The 17564-nt window shown below is 49.1% G+C and overlaps 2 protein-coding genes across 2 annotated transcripts; one reads left to right on the top strand and one right to left on the bottom strand.

Moving 5' to 3' along the window:
• Positions 1–4252: 4252 nt before the first annotated feature.
• SPRTN (SprT-like N-terminal domain) lies at positions 4253–10981 on the bottom strand. The gene is made up of 5 exons (XM_075412160.1): positions 10708–10981; positions 8988–9087; positions 8059–8187; positions 7014–7281; positions 4253–6664 (listed from the first exon to the last, which is right to left on the bottom strand). Exons 1-5 carry the CDS (start codon positions 10950–10952, stop codon positions 5928–5930), a joined length of 1479 nt encoding a protein of 492 aa, XP_075268275.1. The 5' UTR covers positions 10953–10981; the 3' UTR covers positions 4253–5927.
• A 302-nt stretch (positions 10982–11283) lies between these two features.
• On the top strand, positions 11284–17137 carry EXOC8 (exocyst complex component 8). The gene is made up of 2 exons (XM_009938015.2): positions 11284–12836; positions 13482–17137. Exons 1-2 carry the CDS (start codon positions 11307–11309, stop codon positions 14088–14090), a joined length of 2139 nt encoding a protein of 712 aa, XP_009936317.2. The 5' UTR covers positions 11284–11306; the 3' UTR covers positions 14091–17137.
• Positions 17138–17564: the final 427 nt, after the last annotated feature.

The raw sequence follows: 17564 nt of genomic DNA, 5'->3' as shown, positions 1-17564 counted from the left end.
GAGACAGGGTGAGCTATTCAGGCCAAGCTGCTGCACCTTCTTAGAAACTTAATCTAGCCTTAAAGCAGCCTGGCCTGGCAGAGGCTAAAAGGGAATGGAGGGATTAAGGCCTCCTCCCTTTTTTAGCTGTCACACCTACAGCACCCTACCCTTCCCTCGGCCTGGCACCCTCCGCTGGTTCCCAGGCTGAGCCGAGGCGCGGGAGGGAAGGTCTGTGTTTTACCAACCCCTCTGCCCCCCCACAGCTCCGTCCTGCCTCTCTCCAGGGGCTGGGCTGGTGCCAAACGGGGGCAGAAAATGAGATTTTTCACTGCAATGTACGCGAGCGCTGCGGGATTTGTAGACCGCAAAAGGATGCCTTTCGGGTTACTCACTGAACCCTGAACTAGACAAAGGAGCTACTGGCTCCTCTCCCAAGCCCCTCTTGCAGCAAAGTTAACACAGAAAACCCAGTGAGCTGTAAATTCCACTCCTCAGCTCGCAGTGAGCTGCAGACCCCCCCCACTGCTCCTCCTCCGACGTGTTTCACCGTCCGGTCGGGGCTGGAGCCGATCGCCCCGCGGCCTGGAGCGCAGGGCTGGGCGACGCAGGAGGCTGCCAAGTTCTGCTCTCGGTGTTCTTCCTCCACGGGGGTCGGCGAGGCTGACAGCGGCGTTCCCGCAGCGTGGGGCATGCCGCCCCACCGCCCCGCGCAGCCGTGTACACACACATAAGTCTTATTCACGGCCTGTCTGCCCATAAATGACCCTTGAAGGGTAACTTAATACGGAGTCTTTACGTTCGCACACCATTGTTTCAGCCTTCAGAACAGCTGTAGCAATGCAGATGCAGGTAAGAACTCGGGTGTTTAATTTGGAGCACAAGATTCCTGACTGCGGGCTGGCAGGTAGGCAGCCGCCGATGCAGAGCAGCTCGCTCCCCTCCGCCGTTCCTGCAGTAACAATCCCACGCTCGTGGGATTGTTACGAACCTCGGGAAGCTCACCCAGGCCCCCCCTTTTAGCGGCTTTTCAACACAAGGCGGCAAAACGCGACGGCCGTGCTCAAGGACGACGCAGCGAACGGCCGTGGTGGCAGCCAGAGCGGCCCGCGTCACCCTGCCCTCGCCAGCGGCTGCTCCAGCCCCTTGAGAAGAGACGCCCGTCGCGCCTTGCCTCAGGAACCCACCATTTGCTCTTCCTTGCTGTTAGGCCCCAGTACAGTGTAGCTTGCTTTATTACAAGGACACCAGCGTTTACAAAACACAAGAGGACCGAGGGGCTCCAGAACACCCCAGGACAAAGAAAAATCCTCACAAGCCCTTTACTCTACAGCGTACCTTGCTGCTGCTGCAAGAGAAGCGTGACCTTTGAATTACCCTCAGCCAGTCTGCTGATGACACAAAGCTGGGAGGAGTGGTGGATACACCAGCAGGCTGTGCTGTCGTTCAGTGAGACCTGGACAGGCTGGAGAGTTGGGCAGAGATGAACCTGATGAAGTTCAACAAGGGCAAGTGCAGGGTCCTGCACCTGGGGAGGAACAACCCCAGGCACCAGTACAGGCTGGGGCGGACCTGCTGGAGAGCAGCTCTGTGGAGAGGCACCTGGGAGTGCTGGGGGATGACAGGTTGACCATGAGCCAGCAGCGTGCACTGGCTGCCAAGAAGGCCAACGGCATCCTGGGGTGCATTAAGAAGAGTGTGGCCAGCAGGTCGAGGGAGGTTCTCCTTCCCCTCTACTCTGTCCTAGTGAGGCCCCAGCTGCAGTACTGTGTCCAGTTCTGAGCTCCCCAGTTCAAGAAAGATGAGGAGCTACTGGAGAGAGTCCAGCGGAGGGCTACGAGGATGGTGAGGGGACTGGAGCATCTCCCCTACGAGGAGAGGCTGAGGGAGCTGGGCTTGTTCAGCCTGGAGAAGAGAAGGCTGCGAGGGGCCCTAATAAATGCCGATAAATATCTGCAGGGTGGGTGTCAGGAGGACGGGGCCAGACTCTTTTCAGTGGTGCCCAGCAACAGGACAAGGGGCAACGGGCACAAACTGAAGCAGAGGAAGTTCCAGCTGAAGATGAGGACGAACTTCTTCCCTCTGAGGGTGATGGAGCCCTGGAACAGGCTACCCAGAGGGGCTGTGGAGTCTCCTTCTCTGGAGATATTCAAACCCCGCCTGGACAAGGTCCTGTGCAGCCTGCTCTGGGTGACCCTGCTTCGGCAGGGGGGTTGGACTGGGTGACTCACAGAGGTCCCTCCCAACCCCAAGCACTCTGTGATTCTGAGTAGCTACTTGGCATGTCAGGAATTACTCACCAGGTACCCAGTTGCGACTATGCCCTCTCGAGCCTTTGGGTTTGTAACACACCACCCGCTGTCCTTTATTACCAACACCGGTACAGCGGCGGGTGGCACGGCCTGGTCCAAATGAACGATGTTTAGTTGTTCCCTTGAAAAACACTCCTGCAAAAGAGGCTCAGGTAACGAATTCCTCTGTGGTTTGAGCAGCAGCCCCTCCCCTGACTTCCACCTCGACATAAATACCCTGCTCATCAGCTTACGCGTAGGAATTAGCATTGAACTAGCTGCGAGAGTAGACTTTCCCTTCAGCCGAGGCATCCCATGTGAAAACAAACAGTGTTGGACTAATGGGGATGGTAAAGCACAGAGGAACACACATTATCACTTCTAAAACATGTTACAAAAGCAGACTGTTTCTACTACCTATCTTATTGAAAGACACTAATTTGTTTTTACTAGTCTGGAGAAAAACTCGACTTCCCGCCCCACCAGAACTCCTCAAGTCTTATGAAAGCTTCCTAGGTAATATTTCCATGAAGTAAAAAAACACTTGAAAATATTTGACCTCCAAGATTTCTTGCCCGATGACCAGTTTCAAGGCAACTTCAGAGCAGCCTCTTCTTATAATAATGAAACAGCCAAGCAATCCCCCCTTGGGTAGTTTAACCTCTAGAGACCTTACCTGAACCGTGCTGGGCAACTCCAGCAGACCACCACAGCAGGAGATGGATTTGCCTTCCGTCTGCAGAACCATTTGTCAGCCTCTCTCAGACCTGATCAGCCTCGAAAGTCACGGGTGTTCACTCCTTCCTCCGATTTCCCGCCAGGCGATGCGTTTTGCAGTGCAGCGAGGCGTTTGCTCAAGATCCATTACCAGGTTGTGTCATTACGGACGGTACCTAAACTCACTCAGGACAAAGTCAAGAAGAATATAGAATATGGTATAGAAGATGAAATTTCTCACTTCTGACCCAGAATTACCAGCATATTTTAATGACATACTGGTAGCCATTGTTCTGATTGTGGGAAGAACACTGTCTTCAAGAATAAAATCTTACAGAAACAGCGTTTGCAGTAACACACGCAAAAAAACAAGGCCGTGAGCTGTTAAGAACAACCTACAACAGGTAGCAACTGCAAAGCTTGTCCGCCCAGCTCTGTCACCTTTATCTCTGTGTCAGAGAGGCCTTGGCATCAGAACGCTTCATTGTAAAAACACCCATGGGCAGAGGGGCTGTTTTTCCACAGCAGGTCCAACATTTCCCAGTTGTTTTGAAAACAGATCTACTTTAGGGCATTGGTGTATCGGAGACAGGACGTGCCGGTAGCTTTGGTTTCTCCCCCTGCCTGGCCACAGTATTCAGTGAATTCTACAGGTCAATTCCCACATTTTTTTTTCTATTTGTTGTTCAAATGAACACCATTGGTGTAAAAGAAGACATGAGAAAAAAAAATATCCATTTAATGACACCCACAATCCTCTCTTCTCCTTTACTCTTATCAGTTGCCCTGAGAGACACAAACCAGGAAAACAAGGAGAACAGTAGGAAGTCTCAAAAAATGCTTCATGGTGAGAGGGACCATGGATGATGTGAATCTAGTTCTCATCTGAAAAAACTGTATCATAGTACAAATACTTTTAGGTCGTACTGTCCTTGTAAGCGCCAAGTTTCACTGGGAACACCGACAGATGCTGCAGTTTTTAGAAGGAAGTACGGAAAATTAACTTGCCAAATCAAGTTTTAGAATCGGAATTTGTACAAGTTTTTCACACAAAGGCAACAAAAGTGAAACTGTACTAAAAATACAATGGAGAAGGCAGAGGTTGATGCAGCCTATATTCACTAACACCTGCTTTTACAGGGAACTTTAAGAAGGAAAAGTGTTAATACAGAAAGGATCTGCTGATCCGGACTGTTATGAGACAGACAAGTGAGCCCTCTGGTGAGTAACGCAAGGTGGCCACAACTGCCACAGGAAACCCAGGCTTTACGAAAATTTAAAACTTGGTTTATTCAGAATATGCAAGAACAATCCAATTCACACTACACCTCAGTAGTGTCAATATTTTAAAAAAATACGCCAATGTTTAAAAAGACTAAAGGTATCATTTACCAATTTCCATTGCACATCAGTTTATTTCCCATTTTCAACAGGGAGCAGCAAGTAAGGAATTCCATAAAGGCAAACATATGTGCATCCAAGGCTAACACAGCCATTTAAAGTTGCAGCAACCATACAGGAAATGGCCTCATGGCTTTTTTCTTTTTTTAAACAAAAACACTTACAACAAGCTTTACAAGTAAGGAATCAAACTGTTAACTGTTTAACCAGTTCAACACTTCCAGCGCAGCAAGAGAACTGTTGCCATTTCAGAAAGCTTAGGCAGAAAGCACGTCTGCTCCGCGTTCGTCACTTCTCAGAGCGCAGCGCTTTGCGCGCTGAACTGAGCGGCTCGTTCACGCTGATCGCCAGCCTGGCTGGCTTCCAGGAGAGGCAGAGCAAAGGCTGCCAGCTAACGCTGATTTAATGCCGTTTTGGCCTGTAAAGCACTGGAAGTTTAACTGAAAACTGAAAAACCGGGACGGCTTTTACGCTGCAGCCAGGAAGAGTCTTCAGCGGTGCTGCTACCGGGACTCCTCACAACATTTACTTACTAGGGTCAGCACATGGGGGTCAGTTACTCACACACATAATACCTACATCCCAAAAACTTGTGAACTTTCAACACGGAGTCTGTGCAAACCCTCAGAAAAAGCGGGTGGAGAGTCTAGCCATGATCCTTGATCAAAAGACACCCAAGACAGTCATTAGCTTCCACCTGACTACTCCAACAGTATAGCTAACTTCTATATCCTTTTTGAAAACAAGCTCCTCAAAATACTTTTTTTTTGTTTTTAATCGAGCCCTTAAGTGTAAGGCCTTCTCCTCATCTACTGAGTGGCTTGTGCTTGATTTCCTAGCACCTTCATCGCCCTTCTGGATTTTCTCTTCTCCTGCTACAGTCCACCCACTAAACCTCAACGGACGCTGTGCTACGTTTTCGATGCCTGTGCCTCTCCCATCTTTGACAAAAGCCCATATTTGAGATTTGTGCTCTCACCCATCTTTTCAAACAGGGCACAGGTGGGAAGGACCGCCTCAGAGTGTGATTCTGGCTCATGCAAAATTTTTACTGTTCTAAAAATACCTGCCACTTAATAACATCGCAGTAGACAGAAGAATTCTTCTCTTTTATAGGTGGTGAACTTTCAGAATGGCCAAAGACACTTAAAAAAAACCAAAACCACACAACACAAAGGGGTCTTAAGAACGAAGAGAAATCAGCAGCATTAAAAATGTCTTCATTCTAAAACTGCCTTGAAAACGCCGTTTGCCAAGTCTCCATGCCGCTGCCGCAGCAAGACCGCTGGCACGAACATCCACCTCCTAAAAACACGAGTACTCGATTCCTTGGAACACGAGTCGCAGCTAGCTTCGTCGTCAGCGCCGACGTGCAGCTCCACAAAACCTGTCGCTCAGCAGGCTGACGGCAGTTCAAATTCCAGTTCAGAACAGGCACACGGGGAAGCAACCGCAGCTCGGCAAACCCTGAGCGAAGTAGTTCTGAAGCAACGTTTTCAGCCCTGGTTTATCATTTTGGAGACAGCTTTCTGAGGGGTTTTATGCAAGACAAGAATCAAGGTGTTCATTTATTTTAGACTCCAAAACCTCAGTCTGGCAAACAGGACAGCTGACTTTTTTATCCTGCCTTGCAGCAGTGCTGGAACTTGGAGAGGACACTGCAGATTCAGCTTTGGTTTTCATAGGTGTATTTATACTTAAAGTGACATCAGTAGTCCCTTTTTTAATGAAATAGTTTTCAAAGGCAGTTTTGTCTTCCATTTTTGGCCATTGCTGCACTGTGTTAGTACGCTCTGGGGTTTTTTTCTCAGATGCAACCTGAGCTGCTGTTGTCTGCTCAAAACAAAACTGTTTCGGTGGCCTGTCATAAAATGGCATAACCCTCTTTCCATTTGCAGAGCCTTGGTTTGATTTTTCTTCCATAACGCGAGCAATTTTCACAGGCGATCCACTAACATTCTTGTAAGCTTTTGTATCGGCAACAGAGGGTTTAGGAAACTCAAGCTCTGAAGCGAAGTTGATTTTCTCACTGGCATCATCAGCATAAAGTGGAAAGAAGACGCCATTACGGGGTGATTTTTCAAATTTTATCTCATTTTTAGGGATTGGTATTGTCTTTACTGCTGAACGATGCTGCGAACCAGGTGTTTCACCGCTTCTAACGATGCTGCCGGAATTTGTGCTTTTCCCTGAGAGTCCACTGTCTCCTCCTCCAAGCCGATACCCTTTTCCACTAAATGGCATTAGATCTTGCACATCATGCATTTGTGTCTTCCCTGCAAAATAAGAAGAGAAGAAAATAAGAAAAGTTAGTAACTTTTTCATACATAAATCACAGGCTTAGTACTTTATGTGCTTCGCCCAAAAAATCTGCTGCTTGAAAAGAGCACAGCAAACGAAAACTTTTGCAGACAATTAAGTTGAGGCGCTGCCTAAAAATGCACAAATAAAACGGGCCTTGTTCTTTGTTACAGTAATATTACAATTAATTAATAGCAGTAATACTAGAATTAATTAATATTTGCAGTAATATCTAAACAAAGCTCATGCAGTGGTTGATCTGTATTTGTGCAAGGGACTGTTTGGACAAAAACAGTCTGGCGAAGAAAGAACTATTTTAAATACCTTTGTTAGCTGAGCTGGAATTTGGAAGTTTTGCTGGCTGGGTTTTATCCTTGGATTTCTTGGAGAAGTTCTCCGGCTCCTTCACTTTTGTGAACGTCCCTCCACATGTCTCTTGATGCTCAACCCACCAAAAGTCACGCGCAGAGGGTGCTCTATTCATGGAACGTTTCACAAACCCAAAGTAAGGCTTTCTATTTCGACAGGGGCCGTTGCATCGCCACCAGTGCTGGCGGTACAAATCCACCTCATCGTGAAAACTATGATAGATCTAGGTTTAAGACAAAAAAAAAAAGCAGCCATTCAGAAAGGTTCTAATTTTGTATCACTAGTTCTACAACATATTTTTTAAAACTGTATTACCATTCTATTCCTTCCATTACTGCTGTGATTTTTACATTACCAGCTAAAAGAGCTGAACCTGGGTGAAATTTGATCAACATTTAGATACTATTAAAACAAAGCTTTAAAAGACAGGATATATAGGAGTATGTCCTGGCTGTCTTCTTTTAAATGCAATAAAATCACTTTAAAAGTCTATCCACAGTTTCAGCCTAAATAACACACTGTTTAGAATGCACTGCAAACAATACCAGTTTTGTATTCTCCCTCCAGCTATTAGGTTAATTTATCTTATCAGACACACGATGTTTAAATATCATCAACTCATTAGCCTCTGCTGATACAAATCTCAACTAAAACAGACTGCTCTTCCCCAAATATTACTCAGAGCGTGGAGCTATTCTGTCCCTGGCATCATTTACATTGTTTCCAGTTTAAAAGAAAATACTTACAGAGAATATACTCGAGAAATTATACGACATATAACCCACCACATCTGCCTCAACCTGTTCCCACCATCATCCCCAACAAAATAACTATGGAACTGGCATACACTGGGATGCAAATTTGTGTCGGTGCCCACTGTGAAGTGCCCAACAAGAAAATATAGGTTACTCACACCACACCAGGCATACTGAAAAACCAACTTTGGGAAAAAAAAAAAAAAAAAATCTTTATTACATTAGGTTAAGTGGATTTCGCTTACTGTGACATTGGCTCCAGTCAGGCGATTAATGCGACGCATGTGTTTGCAGAACTCCGGTCCATGAGATTCACGATCTTTGTCATTATTGGTAACAAAAAGCAGGGCATGGATCATTTCATGCAAAAGTGTCTGAAACGATGCAAATCATTAGCTATTTACTGAAAAGCATTACACAGAGTTTCAAAATTGCGCTGGAAATATTTTCCTCTTTTACATTTATCTTGGTATGATCTTATTTTCATGCATGTTCAGTCTGGGTCATAAAAACATTATACTTATTCCATCTATCAAACCACATTCCCTCTATTCCCATACCACCAGAACATGCTGGAGAATATTACTATAACAAGTGACATTACAAAAAGGAGAAATAATCCTCAAATTTAAGTCAGATCTTTAAAGAGATCATCCCCTCTGCAACCAAAGAAAGACACTTGTGTTAAAGTTGAAACTCTGCAGCATTTCTGTTCATGCAGCAAATCCGAACGTCGAGCCAACTCAAACCATCAGCCACACAAAGTTATGTTTACAGCCATATCGTATATCCTTATTTTCTGCTGTTGGCCTTTCGACCTAAAAGATGAACCTATAGCCACTTTCTGATTGTGCTTACAGTCCATGCTTGTTTTTAATATTAGAGGATAATTTAGGAGTAAAAAAAAAGTTGGGTTTTTTCCCCTTTATACAGTCAGTAAAGCAAACAAGTGACATTAGACTCCTACTCAGAGCTGCACACTTAGAAACATAAAACTGAAAGGTTACCACATCGCAACACAAGCCACAAAAATGTAACACTATAACCACCACTATTTTATGATGTGTGAGTCACTCTATATAAGAATCCCACTACGAAATGTAAAATGTGCGTATGGAGTGGGGACGAGGCACAACACATTTTATATGCAAATTCATGAGCAACTTCCAAATACCTCAACAAGATCCCTTCTTGGTCTTAACTTTAGGAGCGGCTCACTCAGACGAATCGAACACATTCCACCTTTTCCTTCATATCTACACACTCCAGCGCAGCTGAAAGAGAACAGAAATAAAACACTATAGCTACTTGTTTCTGTAGTACTTGAATAAAATTGAGAATTGGAGTTAAAATGCTGGCCCCTTCCAACACACATTAGGTAACTCAGAACATGAAAAAACACTTTCAGTAGTTACTTGAAAAACTCAACATCAGTAAGCAAAAGAAAAAAAAAAAGCCTGCAAGTTCCTTATGATAAACTGTGACAGAACTAGCAGAAGAGATACTATAATTTATTAGATCTCTTGCAATCACTTACTACAAAGCTAGCAATCCGGAAAAAAAAAGGGAAAAAAAGAACTTACAGTGGCCAGTTCAGAGCTAACCTGTTTAGGAGGCAGAGGATTGTTTTCGTTACAACTCCCGATGGAGCAAAACACACACAACAGAGGCTGGCGATTCGCAGCAGCCAACAGCGACAGAACCACCGGCTGCTGCCATCTCACCCCTCACTCTCCCCTGGCTTTTCATAGAATCATAGGTTGGAAAAGACCTCTAAGATCATCAAGTCCAACAATCCACCCAACACCCCCACGCCTGCTAAACCATGTCCCCAAGTGCCACATCTACACACTTTTTGAACCCCTCCAGGGATGGGGACTCCACCACTGCCCTGGGCAGCCTGGTCCAATGCCTGACCACTCTTGCAGTGAAGACATTTTTCCCAATATCCAATCTAAACCTCCCCTGCTGCAGCTTGAGGCCATTGCCTCTCGTCCTGTCGCTGGTTAATTGGGAGAAGAGACCAATCCCTGCCTCACTACACCCTCCTTTCAGGTAGTTGTAGAGAGGGATAAGGTCCCCCCTCAGCCTCCTCTTCTCCAGACTGAACAGCCCCAGCTCCCTCAGTCACTACCTTCGCACATCCTCACCTCCGCACAGTAAGTCAGCAGAAACATTTCAAAATGACTGTTTTTCTTCCATGAGGTTAGCCCTCTACCTGCTCAGCACCCAAGCGTTTCCAGGTGCCTGCAGAGTGCTGGGACCAGCAGAGGAGAAGATGGGGGACAGGGCCCCGGCAGCCAGCAGCCGCACCAGCTCCTCTGCGCCACAGCTGCAGCCTGTGCCTCATGGGGGGGTTATTTTTTAATCTCCCATTTCTTGCATATTCCTCCTCCTCTTTTTAAATCTCAGATTTCTCATGTTCCTCTTCATGGTCTATTCTAAACCTTGTTAATAAATATGCTATTATCATTTCTTATTTGCCTTTCTGCTGTGCTGCAAAGCTGTCATAAAAACTTCCTCTGCTTCAGTTTGTGCCCGTTGCCCCTTGTCCTGTCGCTGGGCACCACTAGAAAGAGTCTGGCCCCGTCCTCCTGACACCCACCCTGCAGATATTTATAAGTATTTATAAGGTCCCCTCTCAGCCTCCTCCAGGCTGAACAAGCCCAGCTCCCTCAGCCTTTCGTTCTCCAATTTTCGACACATGCCAGCTTAAAACCAAGTTATCTATTCCGCTTTAACGCCTCTCCAGTTTTCCCTCCACCACGGGAAAAGCCACTTACGGCTGCCCAAAGCCTTCAGAGCGGCAGCAGCCCCCCGGTCCCCTCCCCAGGCGGGGCTCTCCCTCTCCCTCGCCCCCCGCCCCGCCCCCCCCCCCCCCCCCCCCAGCGTACAGGGTCATGCGCGGGCTCCACGACACCTCGACAGCCGACAGCCGCCCCCAGAACAGCGCCTCGTTGAACTGCACGAAGAGGCCGCGCACGTCGGGGCTGGGGTCCAGCAGCTCCCAGGCCTCGTCCACCACCGACAGCGGGCGGAGGGGCGAGGGGGCCGGCGGGGCCTCAAGGCAGGCCGCCTCCGCGTCCTCCGCTTCCCACAGCTCCTGGAGCTGCAGCGCCAGCGCGAAGTCCTCCGCCATGGCGGCCGCTAACGCCGCCGGCCCGACGCCTCACGGACCCTAATGCGCATGCGCAAACGCTGCCACACGACGGCCCCGGCTTAGCTGCGCATGAGCACTCCGCACACCAACACCCGCCCCCGCCCGGACGGCTCACGGAGCCCGGCGCGCATGCGCAAACACCGCAACGCCACCGCTCCGTCTTAGCTGCGCATGCGCAGCGCGCACACCGACGCCCGCCCCGCCTGAGGGCGGCGCTTCCCCCACCGGTCCGGGCAGGCGGCTTTCCGGCGGGGTTCCCGCGCATGCGCGGCGGGCGCGGCGATGCTGGCGCAGGGGGCGCGCGTCCCGCTGTGCGCAGGCGCGGCGGCGGCAATGGCGGCTATGGCGGCGATGGCGCTGGGGGAAGGAGGCGGGAGCCGGCTGCGGCGGCAGCTGGAGTCGGGGGGCTTCGCGGCGGGGGAGTACGTGAAGCAGCTGTCCCAGCAGTCGGACGGGGACCGGGACCTGCAGGAGCACCGGCAGCGCATCCAGGCCCTGAGCGAGGAGACGGCGCAGAGCCTGAAGCGCAACGTCTACCAGAACTACCGGCAGTTCATCGAGACGGCGCGGGAGATCAGCTACCTGGAGAGCGAGATGTACCAGCTCAGCCACATCCTCACCGAGCAGAAGGGCATCATGGAGGCCGTCACCCAGGCCCTGCTCCTCCAGGCCGACCGCGACGACCCGGCCCTGGGCTCCCGCCGCGCCGCCGCCGACCCTTTCCTCCCGCTGTCGGCCAAGGAGGCGGCGGCCAGCGAGGAGGGGCGGCAGCGCACCCTCACCACCCTCTTGGAGAAGGTGGAGGGCTGCCGCGACCTCCTCCCCGAGAGCCCCGGCAAGTACCTGGTCTACAACGGCGACCTGGTGGAGTACGACGCCGACCACATGGCGCAGGTCCAGCGGGTCCACGCCTTCCTGATGAACGACTGCCTGCTGGTGGCCACCGCCCTGCCCAACCGCCGCGGCGCCTACCGCTACGACGCTCTCTACCCCCTCGACGGCCTGGCCGTGGTCAACGTCAAGGACAACCCGCCCATGAAGGACATGTTCAAGCTGCTCATGTTCCCCGAGAGCCGCATCTTCCAGGCCGAGAACGCCAAGATCAAGAAGGAGTGGCTGGAGGTGCTGGAGGAGACCAAGCGCAACCGGGTCCTCAGCGAGAAGCGACGTCTGGAGCAGGAGGCCCTGCCCCGGCCCGCCCCGACGCCCCCTGAGTCCACCAACCCCTTCGAGGAGGATGAGGAGGAGGAGGAGGAGGAAGAGCCCTCTGCTGAGGAGGAGGTGGTCGACCTCTCGCTCGAGTGGATCCAAGAGCTGCCCGAGGACCTGGACGTCTGCATCGCTCAGCGGGACTTTGAGGGGGCAGTGGACCTCTTGGATAAACTCAACGAGTACCTGGGGGACAAGCCCGTCAGCCAGCCCGTGAAGGAGCTGCGGGCCAAGGTGGACGAGCGGGTCCGGCAGCTCACGGACGTGCTGGTGTTCGAGCTGTCTCCGGACCGCTCGCTGCGGGGAGGGCCGCGGGCCACCCGCCGGGCCGTGTCCCAGCTCATTCGCTTGGGCCAGTCCACCAAGGCGTGCGAGCTCTTCTTGAAGAACCGGGCGGCCGCGGTGCAGACGGCCATCCGGCAGCTGCGCATCGAGGGCGCCACGCTGCTCTACATCCACAAGCTCTGCCACGTCTTCTTCACCAGCCTGCTGGAGACGGCGAGGGAGTTTGAGACGGACTTCGCTGGCAACAACGGCTGCTACTCGGCCTTCGTCGTCTGGGCCCGCTCTTCCATGAGGATGTTCGTAGACGCCTTCAGTAAGCAGGTGTTTGACAGTAAAGAGAGCTTGTCGACTGCGGCGGAGTGCGTCAAGGTAAGAGGGTCCGAGGAGGGTGGTGTGACGTGATGGCCACAACGAAGGCTGCGGAGCTTGTAAATCCTCTTTTCTAACCCCAGGCTAGTCGTTGGCTCTTGGGCAGGTCTCTGGAGAGGTTTCTTGCGTTGACAAGGTAATATGAATCTGGGGCTGGTCTGGTTTCTTCCAGTGTCATAGAGGAAAGCATGAAGATGAAAATAGGCAGCAAGGAAAACCCCGCCTTTCATCAGAAATGCAAAATGTGTTTATTCTTAATTTGCCTTTAAGCAGTAGGAGCCCCTAAAATTTACAGAAGCTGCGTCTGAATGCTGAGCATTTGAAGACTTTTTGTTTGTTTTCCAAGCCTGTCCTGGACTACGTTTCCGTAATTTTTTGCAAGACTAACTTTCTCAGGTTATGGTCTGCTAATGGGGGGGAAAGTGTGTTGGGGGGGTTATGATGTAATTTTCCAGAACATTTTTGACAGGGTTTATCTTTCAGTTATTAATTTCTCATTGCTGAGGAATCTCTTAAAGCAGGAGAGAGAAGTGAAGCATGAATAACGCTTCCCCGTTTTCTGAGAATGAGGGATTTGGTGAATGTGCAAGGTGTAAGGGGGGGCCTGCACGCTAGTAACACCCTTCACTCTTTGTTCACACACAGGTAGCTAAAGAGCACTGCAAGCAGCTGAGCGAGATTGGACTGGATCTCACCTTCATCATTCATGCCCTTCTGGTGAAGGATATCAAAGGTGCTTTGCAGAGCTACAAGGATATCATCATCGAGGCCACCAAGCACCGCAACTCCGAGGAGATGTGGAGAAGGATGAACCTGATGACTCCAGAGGCGCTGGGGAAGCTCCGGGAGGAGATGAGGAGCTGCGGGGTGGGCAATTTTGACCAATACACAGGTGATGACTGCTGGGTCAACCTTAGCTATACGGTAGTGGCTTTCACTAAGCAGACTATGGCCTTCTTGGAGGAAGCGTTAAAGCTTTACTTCCCAGAGCTGCATATGGTGCTTTTGGAGAGTCTGGTGGAAATCATCCTGGTGGCCGTCCAGCATGTTGATTACAGTTTACGGTGCGAGCAGGACCCTGAGAAGAAAGCGTTCATTAGGCAGAATGCATCCTTCCTGTATGAAACTGTCCTTCCTGTTGTGGAAAAAAGATTTGAGGAAGGAGTTGGAAAGCCGGCCAAGCAGCTGCAGGATCTGAGAAATGCTTCACGCTTGATGCGTGTAAATCCGGAAAGTACCACCTCTGTGGTGTGAAGTGGCCTCACTGTTCTTACGAGCAGGGTGTGAGAGCGCTTGCTGGAAGTGTTGTACAATGAATAGATGAACTAAATGGGGTTTTTTTTCAGTTTTAAAAATGCAGAAGTCTAGCTGCTGCGTTCCAGAAGGTGAAGACTTACAATCAAAGCCTGCAAGGATGCAATGCTTTTCCTGGTGGATGGGGTGTAGGAGAGCGAGAAGTAATGTCGAGGTCGCGTGTCCTTGGACAGCAGATCCTGTGAGAATGGCTTGGGTAGTGTTTATGACTTGGGGAAATATTGTGTCGTACAATTTTGGGCCAAATGTTAAATCTTAAACAGATGTACGTTGTATGGCAGGAAAAGATAACTTCTCATCATGTCACTGTAGGAATTCTTTTTTCAGGCAGCGTTCTGGTAGGAGGGGAGATGCTGGGATGCTCCTGGTGTGTGGGACTTGGTGGGGCATATCCACCATCCAGGTGTGACTCAGCACTGCAGGTAAACAGCGTGGGTTTGCCCGGTCTGATTTGTTTGGTAGGGGTGCAGGCCCTTCAGTTTCTCCAGCATTCAAATTCTCTTCGTTCATTTGAGAGGCAGATCTAAATGAAAAATGGGTTTTGGTATAAGTTGTTGTGTTTGGGTGAAGGGGCTGCTTCTATTTAATAAGCTGTCCTGTGGGCTTAAACTACAGCTCTCTGGAAACAAACCTTCTGCTGTCAGAAACATTTCTTCCCTTCAGAGAAGAAGTGAGAATAATTTTCTTCCCTTCCCTGTTGTGTTCCCCTGCTTGTTTTGCCATGGACTTCACTGAGGCCGAGTCCGTTTGATGAAGCGTGCGCTCTGGCTTGAGGTGCTGCTGTAAATGTGTAAAGGCCATTACCTGCTGGTAGCGACCGCAGCGAAGAGGCATCGGTGCTCTTGAGATGTGCGGGGCGGGGAGAGGGTCTGCAGGTACGGTTTCGTCTGGAAGCAGCAGGATGCTGGTTTTGCTGTGCAGAAGCAGCACAGGATGAAGAGACTGGGTGTGAGGCTTTCTGTAAATGATGCAATCTTCAAAATACATACTCTGTCTCCTGCAAATATGAGTATCATTTCCTGTGATGCAGCAGTAACCAAGAAGAACTGTCTTTTTTGCAGAAAACGCAAAGGCTGTGCTTGGTTGGGAGCTCTAATGTAGCTGGGGGAAGTTTATGCAAATGCTTGTATGTTTGGGTTGAATGGTGGTGGCTAGCTCATTCAGCGTGTGTCTCTGAAAAAAAAAAAAGCAAGCCTGGCATAAAGGCTGGCTGTAAAATGCTGGCAGAATTGTGTTCTAAGCTGTGTGAAGTTCTTCCCCTTTAGTGCAGACTTTCTTAGTTGTGAGCAAATCATGTTACAGGTAAGTAATCTTGTTATTAGACTCTGAAGGAGTGTTCTTAACTGGAGTAATTGAGTATCCTGTTCCTCTTGCGCTTTCATTTGCAAGCTTTTGCGATGTGTATCACGGTGATGAATGCCTCGTGACTGCCCGAACGAGGGAAAGGTGTCGCTAGTAAAAGATTCTGCAGAACTGCTTATGCTGGAGCGTCTTCGTGTCTCCCTGTCCTCACAGCGCTCCTTCACCGCAGTTTTCACTGCAGCGGCGCTCGTTTTCATTCTCTTCCTTGGAACTGTCACATATTGCAGAACATCCTACTGTCTCTGCTCACTTGCTTTCCAGTGTTTGGGCCTTTTGCTAGCAAAGCACAGAAAAACCCCGTACAAAACAGTTTTGAAGGGTTAATTCACTGCTCTTAGCTAAATCTGATTGAAAACCACTGAAATAGCTATAGTTTTATTTTAAGGTGCAGGGACAGTGAGAGTTAGAACTTGTGTGAACACGTTACGTCCAAGAGAGCTACACAGGTGTTATTTCACTCGTAAACTATTTCTGATAGCAAAACCTAGTGAAGTATATCAAAGTTATACACTCTGTTGTCTGTTTGAAGCGAGCAAAGGAAGCAACCTTAATCTGGGAAATACTTTCGAGTCGATTGTAAGTGAGAGCTCTGCACAATGGCGGGTATTTTGGAGGAGAGGGACAAGGAAGGGCTTTTTTTCTCTGAAGACAGGTGTATTTTATTGTTTTCTTAAGGAATAAATACAGATGAGCCTTATGTAATTTTTTTTTTTTTCCCTGTGGAAGAGAAGGGTGAGCTGTGGAACTGCAGCTCAAGGCTCTGATTGTTGTGATGCTTGAGGATTGTGTGTAAGAAGCTGAATCATAATTTCCCAATTCCCAGCTCTGGCGTAAGATTGAATAGGAGGAGAGCCCTATTCATGCTTGTATTGCAAGCCGGTGTAGCACATCTTATCCTCGTCAGAGGATGAAATGTAGAATGTGATTCTGCCACGTGCTCCGTTACGCCTCTGTCACCGCTCCCTTCATCAGTCTGTCCACGGCACGCAGGGGCTACTGAATTTGTCTCTGCCGTCACTCGTGGAGCAGTGACCTCACGGGGGTGCTGGGTTTCATGGGTCAGGGAATCTGGCCGTTCTTCTGGGAGAGCAAATACCATGTTCGTGTGCCTGTCACAGTTCAACCACAGGTGTGGGTTTGTGTAAACTGCTGGAGGTAGCATGGATATTTTGTAACTTGCGAATCTATTCAAGTCATAATCAAAGAAAAACAATAACTGAAGGAAAATGGTGCGCAATTAAATGGAACGTGCTTTGTGTGTCAGTTCAGTTAACAGAAGAAGCCGACATATGCTGAGTCTTGGTTTAATAAATTTCAGCTTTGCAGGCGGTAGTTTGGAATGGCACTTTTCCTGAGCTGTACATTTGTGGGGATAGTGTTCCTCAAGTTGGGATTTGCGGTAACTACTGAATAACATGATGGCAGTTTTGTTGATTTGGGGAAGAACTAGTAGTATTTTCTTTGTTTTGAGACAATTGCGTACAAAATCTGGTTTCCTTTAGCTGCTGTGACAAAATTGTGATGTGTAAAATTAAGATTTTTTTTTTTTTTTTAAATTCAGATGAATGTATGTATTAGAATTTAATGCAATAACTTTTCTGAACAGTGAGGACCATGTATTAAAACTTTTGGACCTACACCACCAGTGATGTGTTTCTGTTTCTATTACATCGTCATCAGAAAGAGGATGTTGGTTTAAGGTTCAAGTCTGCTAATAAATTTCTGGTGGGGTCGAAGAGCTTCAGCTCAGTCGTTTGCGAGGGAGACGCAGGAGGCAGCTGGGTGATGAAAGCCAAGCGATGCCACTTCTGCTACGTTCCTGCGAGCTCAGTGTGTGGCTTAATGAGGTGAAGTTGGCAAGAAATGTTTCTCGACGTTGTATCTGATTCAAACTGAGGAGGGGTGCTGCTCTGGTCTAGTGGGACTTTGGGTGGATACCCTGTCTGCAGCAGGGCAGCGTAGCGCCGGAGGGTTTGGAACCTTCCAGAGGTGGTTTTGTCACTGGAGACCGTTCGTACTTCGCGTGGAAGCTGGACGTGCAGTACAGTCCCT

The sequence above is a fragment of the Opisthocomus hoazin genome, chromosome 2, assembly GCF_030867145.1.
Source record: "Opisthocomus hoazin isolate bOpiHoa1 chromosome 2, bOpiHoa1.hap1, whole genome shotgun sequence".
Lineage (NCBI taxonomy): Eukaryota > Metazoa > Chordata > Aves > Opisthocomiformes > Opisthocomidae > Opisthocomus > Opisthocomus hoazin.
Note: the sequence above shows the minus strand (reverse complement) of the source record. Positions and strands in the feature narration are given on the sequence as shown.

Excerpts from the sequence above, each read along its gene's own strand:
- SPRTN (XM_075412160.1), bottom strand. The coding sequence starts at position 10,952 with ATGGCGGAGGACTTCGCGCTGGCGCTGCAGCTCCAGGAGCTGTGGGAA. Across the intron at positions 9,088-10,707 it reads TGGAGCCCGCGCATGACCCT|CTGCGCTGGAGTGTGTAGAT; the intron begins GTACGCTGGGGG and ends GTTCTCTTTCAG. Across the intron at positions 8,188-8,987 it reads CAAGAAGGGATCTTGTTGAG|ACACTTTTGCATGAAATGAT; the intron begins GTATTTGGAAGT and ends GCATCGTTTCAG.
- EXOC8 (XM_009938015.2), top strand. The coding sequence starts at position 11,307 with ATGGCGGCTATGGCGGCGATGGCGCTGGGGGAAGGAGGCGGGAGCCGG. Across the intron at positions 12,837-13,481 it reads CTGCGGCGGAGTGCGTCAAG|GTAGCTAAAGAGCACTGCAA; the intron begins GTAAGAGGGTCC and ends GTTCACACACAG.